This window comes from Hemicordylus capensis, chromosome 1 (genome assembly GCF_027244095.1).
Source record: "Hemicordylus capensis ecotype Gifberg chromosome 1, rHemCap1.1.pri, whole genome shotgun sequence".
In the NCBI taxonomy this organism is placed as follows: domain Eukaryota; kingdom Metazoa; phylum Chordata; class Lepidosauria; order Squamata; family Cordylidae; genus Hemicordylus; species Hemicordylus capensis.
The window spans coordinates 157,473,755-157,481,887 of record NC_069657.1 but is presented as its reverse complement, the minus strand read 5'-3'; the positions used below and the strand labels follow the sequence as shown (position 1 = coordinate 157,481,887).

Here is an 8,133-nt window from a genome sequence, read left to right as displayed (position 1 = left end):
ATAGAGCAAGGGAGAGAAAGCAGAAGTTGCATCCCCGGCTAACTTGGCAAAGAGGCACCAACTGGCCCTATCCACCCCCAGCAGAGTTTCTCCAGTGACGGTTGCTGGTGTCCATATTATTTTTCTTTTTAGATTGTGAGCCCTTTGGGGACAAGGATCCATCTTATTTATGTATTATTTCTCTGTGTAAACCATCCTGAGCCATTTTTGGAAGGGCGGCATAGAAATTGAATAAATAAATAATAAATTCCTCCCCTCCAAAAGATCAGACTTATCAACAGCCAGACTACCTGCTCTCTAACCAAAATGCAGATTGGATTCTTCTGAGTAGCTAAAAGCAAAAATTCATTTATTTACGGTCAATGACCAAATAAACACTACAGCAAAGCAATACAGTATAATACAATAACATAAGTAAAAATTGAAAAAACACTTTGCAGACACCTTATTTTACATGTCTCCGAACAAAAACAAGCAATCCTGTGAGTAACTTCTTCATGCCCATCTCCTAAAAAACAAACAATAAAGTGTTCCTCAGACCTATCCAAATGTTTCTTTTGATAGGGAATGGGCAATATCATAGAAAGGGCAGTTAAACAAAATATGTGTTAGTGTTTCCACTTCAGCAGCTCCACATGGGCACAAACGTTCTTCCAAGGGGATCCCTCAAATCTGCCCTCCAACACAGCTGAAGGGAGGACCTTAAAACAGGCCTGAGAGAAGAGCTAAAAGTAAAAGACTTCCCCACTTTCTGAGGAGTCAATTAGCCTAGTCCCTCTCCGAATGATTTGTAGGGTGGTCCTAGGGCCATCCACTTTGCAAAACAAAATTGAGAATGCTTATTGGCTCCTGCCTTACCAACATTTTAACACATGTGGGACTTTTCATTTGTTCTTTGAGATTGGTGCTACTGTCACGCACCTCACAACTCTTGAAGCAGAGCAGGTTGCAGGCAAGAGCACCAGGGAACAACCACGGGGGGCAGTAGGCAAACACAACATGGCTCACTGAGAAGTTTAAGGTGAATGCTGCCCACTTTGCCCATAGGTAAGATCGGCCCCAGCTAAACAACCAGGAACCGAGGAGGAGGGACTTCACCCTCCTTCCTGCCCTTCTGCAGTGGACATATCAGCTTCAAGGTGGTGATCTTCAGATGGTGAACAAATAGCAAAGCTGTAGCATGCAAAGGCAAGATGGTTCTGAGTACCCCTGGGAGCCCTTCAAGTAGTCCTAGGGGTACTAGTGCTGTATTTGCATACATTCTGAAAGTGAATCACAGTACAGGTCCTTCAAATGCAGGGACCTGTGTGATAGGAAGTATAATGCTCTACCTGCATTCAACATAACATGTGAACTGTATCTGTGTACACTGTAGAGAGACTGTGTAAGTGTTGAACATAATAGAGCTTAAGTTTTACTTCTAATCCCAAAACCGAATCAATTGGCAGAACTGCAAATGAGGGCTACACACACACACACACACACACACACACACAAAATCCAGACCTGGCACTCAGAATAAGTTGTATGCATTTTGCCAGCCAGCAGACAGAGCTTATCCAGACAATCCATTACTATGTACTTGCACTAGGCTTTACAATCCTGTTTCTGCAAGCATGAGATCAGGAAGACGAAAACAAAAACTCGTGAAACTATAAGCCTGATTGAAAGATCCGCTAGCTCTGTCTTCTTTCCCAGCAAAGGGCCAACAAAGCCACTGGTGCAAGTACATCAAGCAGTGAGTGGAAGCAGTATATATGCAACATTAGAGCAGTACAGAGAGGCCTTTTCAGGTTAAGATGGGGATATAGGAGCACATCTAGAAACTGAGTGAAGAGGGCACCGGGGGCAAAGTTAAAAAAAATTTTTTTTAAGGCTTTCATATGATGTGTCAGTCATGATAAAGGGTTTCGGTTTTAAAAACAACAAAAAAAGATTGTCCAAGGAGAACAATCATTTTTGTAACTTATCTAAGGACCTGTTAACATAGGGGACTGGGCAAACCTTTTAATATGGAGAATTCCAGATGTTTTTCTTGTACAGTAAGGGATTACATTCTCTTTGTATGCAAAATTACATTTTTTGGCACACAAACCCCATTTATTTAAAAAGGAAACCTACATATAAACTGGATTAGCAGCCTTCATCCATGGTTAAAGCAACAAGAGACTTCCCATCTGTGTTTCGTACCAAATACAAAATAATGATTTTGTTTTACACTCTGTTACCATCAGCCCTTCAGAGTTAGTAACAGTTTAGGTGGGGAAGTTTACATTTGTGCTTATTCACATATGTTCATTGAATATGCATTTGTGCATATTTACATAAGTTTCTGCATACTTGTAAATGGGGCTCACACCAATATATACCAACCTTCATCCTAAGACCCCAGGCTAGTTAACAAGATTTTTTAAAATAAAAATAAAAACAGAATGAATACAGAGCAAAGGACAGTTTATTGGCCAAAAGCCTGGATAAGAAGGGCAGTCTTCACTTTCCTCCTAAAGGTCATGTGGGTCTCAACCAAGATAGTTTTGCAGCAGGGGCAACAACTTAGAAGGCCCTATCCCTTGACATATGGGCCTCAGCAGGTGTTGGCATGTGGAACAGAGATTTACCAGCCAATCTAGCCAGGTAGGTAGATTCATTTGGGAGCAGACAGTCCCTAAGGTACCCAGGACCCAAGCCATTTACAGCTTTAAAGGTATCTGGGGCCCCAAGCCATTTAGGCACTTTGAATTGTGCCTGGAAACAGACTGGCAGCCAGTGCAGTGCTTTCAAGACTGGAGATACACAGGTGTGTTTTCAAAAGGGGTCATTTCCCATAAAATGTTCCCCAATATGTTTCCCAAATATAACTTGGCAAAGAGGCACATTTTAACATGGTGATTCTCTTTATTTAGCAGGGGGAGAGTAACTGGCCCTATCCACCCCCAGCACAGTACCTCCAGTGACTGTTGCTGGTGTGTATCTCATGTTTCTTTTTAGATTGTGAGCCCTTTGGGGACAGGGATCCATCTTATTTGTTATTTCTCTGTGTAAACTGCCCTGAGGCATCTTTGGAAGGGCGGTATAGAAACCAAAACAACAACAACAACGAGAAAACTCATCTCATCATGAAAGACCCAGCAAAAGGTGAAGTTCCAAGTAATTATACACTGATAACCTGTCTGCCAACCATGTTCAAATTATTAACTGGAATAATAGCAGATGAAGTGATGCAACACTTATTAACTAACAGCTTCCAGTTGAACAGAAAGGAAATTGCCCGAACACCAGAGGCACAAAAGACCAGCTGCTGATTGACAAAATGATTTTAGAAAATTGCAAGAGAAGAAAAACCAATCTAAGTGTTGCATGGATTGACTACAAGAAAGCCTTTGATTCATTGCCTCACACATGGATACTAAACTGTTTAGAAACAACTGGTGTCAGAAAAAACATTCAGATATTTATTTAAAAAAAGCAATGAGCATGTGGAGTACACAGTTTACAATCAATGGCGAGACACTTGGACAGGTTAGCATTAGAAGAGGCATTTTCCAAGGGGACTCACTATCCCCTCTGTTGTTTGTAATCGCCATGACCCCACTTTCACAAATACTAAACAAAACAGGCCTCGGATTCCAAACATCTAAAACATCAAGTCAAATCAACCATCTGCTGTACATGGACGATCTGAAGTTGTATGGAAAGTCCCAGTCAGAAATCGAATCACTGCTAAACACTGTCCGTATATTCAGTAGCGATATAGCAATGGAGTTTGGACTAGACAAGTGTGCTGCATTAACAATGAGCAGAGGGAAAATAACAAAAACAGAAGGAATAGAACTGCCCAATGGAAGCAACATCAAGAACCTGGAAGAGAAAGAACCTTACAAATACTTGGGCATTCTCCTGGCTGATAACATCGCACACACTGAAGTTAAAAGAAAAATTGGAAGTGAATACATCAGGAGAGTTAGAAAAATCCTCAAGTCCAAACTCAATGGCGGGAACACCATACAAGCCATAAACACCTGGGCTATACCTGTTATCAGATACACTGCAGGAATAATAGACTGGACCCAGGCAGAGCTAGAGACGCTAGATCGTAAGACCAGGAAAATCATGACCATCAATCATGCTCTGCACCCCCGCAGTGATGTCGATAGGCTATACCTCCCTCGCAGCTCAGGTGGAAGAGGAATGCTGCAAGTCCATCAAACAGTAGAGGAGGAGAAAAGAGGCCGTGAAGAATATATCAAGGACAGTGAAGAAGATGCACTTCAGATGGTCAATAACAAGAAACTATTCAACACCAATGAAACAAAGCAGGCCTACAAGAAAGAACAAGTCAAGAACCGAGCAGAAAAATGGAGAAATAAGCCCCTGCATGGTCAATATTTGCACAATGAAAGTGGAAAATCAGACATCATCAAGACCTGGCAATGGCTTAAGAATGGCTACTTGAAGAAAGAAACAGAGGGCTTAATACTGGCTGCACAAGAACAGGCACTAAGAACAAATGCAATAAGAGCAAAAGTCAAAAAATCAACCACAAACAGCAAGTGCCGCCTTTGTAAAGAAGCAGATGAAACCGTGGACCACCTAATCAGCTGTTGTAAGAAGATCGCACAGACTGACTACAAACAAAGGCATGACAAGGTAGCAGGGATGATATACTGGAACATCTGCAAAAAATACAAGCTACCTGTAGCCAAAAATTGGTGGGACCATAACATTGAAAAAGTGGTAGAAAATGAAGATGTAAAAATATTATGGGACTTCCGACTACAAACAGACAAACATCTGCCACACAATACACCAGATATAACTGTAGTCGATAAGAAAGAAAAACAAGTCAAAATAATCGACATAGCAATACCAGGGGATAGCAGAATAGAAGAAAAAGAAATAGAAAAAATCACCAAATACAAAGATCTACAAATGGAAATGCAAAGGCTGTGGCAGAAAAAGACCAAAATAATCCCAGTGGTAATTGGTGCCCTGGGTGCAGTTCCAAAAGACCTTGAAGAGCACCTCAACACCATAGGGGCCACAGAAATCACCATCAGCCAATTACAAAAAGCAGCTTTACTGGGAACAGCCTATATTCTGCGACGATATCTATAACAATTGACAATAAAATTCTGGCATCCCAGGTCCTTGGGAAGGACTCGATGTCTGGATAAAACAAACCAGTCAATAACACCTGTCTGACTGTGTTAATAAATAATAATACTGGACCTCTGGGAATCACATTAAAAAAGATACAGCATTTCACAGAGGTTTATTAATAGATGCTAGCAAGGTTGGCTGGCTCAAGTTAGTTGGTATGGAATGGAACACAACAGAACCATTCTGAAGGTAACCTCCCCTAAGAACTGGTTCATGCTTCAGGTCCAAAGCTGCCCTGGCATTTCTTCAGGAGTGTAAAAAATAAAGACATCCCAGAAAACCACTCGTACCTAATACAAGTTCAAAGACCCTCATCTCCATGATAGGATGGCCTCTGAGATTCTGGCATGTTTTTCTGGATTGCTCAAGTGAACAAACTAATCAGATGAACAAGAGAACTTGAGGATAACCATTCTAATGGAATGGATTAACCATAACTCATTTGGCTTCTGTCTTGAAACAGGGAGAGGAAAAGTATTCCTGACAGTTCTTCATGGTGCATACCTAGATTGTGGTCTACCAAGCCCTTTCCAGCCAGCCCAATATTGTAGTAAGTGCTTCTTTGGATGTGGGGGCTGAAATCTTTTCTGCCTTCACTTGTACCGCCCCCCACCCCTGCTTGCTCATCACAGGCAAGAAGACCAACTACAAACTAGTGGTAGGCAGCTTTTAGATCTACCTTCTTAATCCCTGGTGGCAGAGCCTAATGCAACACTGAATATCCTGCTGCCTACTGAGAGGAGAAAGTAAAGTTTTCAAAGGATGGAACTTCCTTGCATGAGCTCCTAAAGGACACAAATCTGGATTTATTTTGTGGAACAATCAGCAGAGGTCATCTAGTCTATGCACCACCACAAGAACACAACATTTCCTCTGTTGATTTAGTGTGTCATAACTATTGCAAAAATGCAACTGCATACCTTCATAACCCCTTTTCACCCAAACCATTAATAAAAGGAGTGACAAAACCAAAGAAGGCTACTTTTTAGAGCGTATATTTCGCTGCCTTTATAATACAGACCATTTTTCCAGGATTCATTGCGTAACTGTATAAAAATTCAGCAGCAGAATTAGTACAACCTGTGCAACAGCAATAAGGGTCAGGCTTTTTGGCAACTACACATAATTAACTCAAATGTCTTTTTAAAAGAAGGATACATTATAAATACATGAAAAGACTGCCCACCTTCATTATTTTAATTCTGTCGTCCTCAAAACTTCCAGCAAAATTGTAGCAAGTGTTCAGGAATGCATCTTCAAATCTTGACATTATGATACACAACAGCAGTAGCTCATGACAGAGAGGAAACACTGACACAATCCACCAGAAATACTTCCTGGACAAAACCCTTACATTTGCATAATTAAAATTCATTTGACTTGAAAGCGTACAGAAAGTTAAAGGTGTACTGTCCTCTTAATAGACAAATCACCCTTCCATTTTAAATGAGATTGACTCAAACTCACTAGATCTGACAGTATGGGCCCTCATTTTTAAGAAGTATACAGAGGAAGAATATAGCAATTTCTACAGCTCCAGTACATGAATACAAAATACTGTAATGCCAGAAACAGAATTTGCAAGATTTGGAAAAGAAGTCTATTATTTGGCAGGTAGATTGGAGTCACACTCAATGTGATAAACTAGGAACACCACCAAATAAAAAAAATACCTAGTCTAAATTTGTTTACCCCAATAAAGTGTTGAACTAAAAATGGAGAACAAGCTGGAACTTAAACTTGACAGAATACAGATTACAGGCTCAATTCAAGAATACTGCAGCGATGATTCAGAAACACACACACTGTTGGGTCCTTGCTTTTGAATGATAAAATCCTGATAGCATCCATCCAGTCTGTTGGCAAAAATAGTGATTTGACAGAATCTTTATATAGTTGTGTGCAAATTTCAGACATCTCAATGTGTTTAATTTTCCCTTTTTAAAACAATGGCTAAAGGCCTAGACCTTCATAGAAGCACCAAAACTGAAGCCAGGTAGGAAAGGCAGAAAACTTTGGTTGAACTTGAACAAGAACTAGCCACTTTGTAGAGGGAGTGTCAACTTTAGGAGCAATATCAGGAGATTTCAGAGTGACCATGCCACTATCAGGTCAAGAGCAGATGGCCCAAACAACATGTGCTGGCAAATTTTTTTAGCCCCGATAGTTGCTTTCAAGAATCATCCATTTCAGTATATAGGGATTTGACGACCTCTAACCAATTCTTAAGCCAAATTTTGCATTTTCAAAAATGCTATTGCATGATTGGGAAAACTTATTGGATCCAGCTTTCCTTTCATAAATCCAGTCCTCTACCTTTAGTAGTAAATGTCTTGTTAGTTCCACAGCCTACATGTATAGTTCCTAAAGGTCACAATAAGCAACATCTCCCTTTAAAACCAGAGTTCTTTCTGCTTGGCTTGCCATTCTTGTCTTTGTTTTTGTTTTCTGACATCTTCTTGGCTTTAATCTCTCTCATCAGATCAAAGAATACCTAGAAATGAGAAACTGGTATCAATAGAAAGATTTGTAATGGGCATGTAATACAGAGAAATAGACCTTCACACTGCTGCAACTAAACAAGATATCCAACAGATTCTCAACGCTATTGCAGGGTTTTTCCATAATGAAGATAATTTTAGCAACTAGTAAATCAACTCTCTTAAATTCTAGTTTGTTACATAAAGTTTGGAGCTTAATGTAGCATTCACAGTGTCTAAGGCTCTAGAAAAATTGAACAGGAAAGGTTTCCAAGGGACTAATGATAAGTTAGTTGGAGGCAGAGTCTATACATGTACCAGTGTTAAACTTTGGTACTCTTATTTAAAAATGAAGAACTCAGACATATAGCAATTCAATACTATTAAGTTACTTGCGACGAGGTTCACTCAAAAGATTCTCAAACAAGAGTAAAGTGATAAAAAGTGACAGAGGAAAACTGTATACAGTCGGTAGATCCATTACCAAGAGCTA

General features: G+C 40.1%; 1 protein-coding gene across 6 annotated transcripts in view; it reads right to left on the bottom strand.

Annotated features, from left to right (window-relative positions):
• Positions 1-328: 328 nt before the first annotated feature.
• RALB (RAS like proto-oncogene B) overlaps positions 329-8,133 on the bottom strand; it is a 28,453-nt gene continuing 20,648 nt past the window's right edge. For all 6 annotated transcript variants that reach the window (XM_053276454.1, XM_053276447.1, XM_053276489.1 and 3 more), the window contains one exon: positions 329-7,654. In XM_053276454.1, the coding sequence (XP_053132429.1) occupies positions 7,532-7,654 (123 nt within the window). In that variant the 3' untranslated portion in view covers positions 329-7,531. The remainder of the gene's footprint in view (positions 7,655-8,133) is intronic.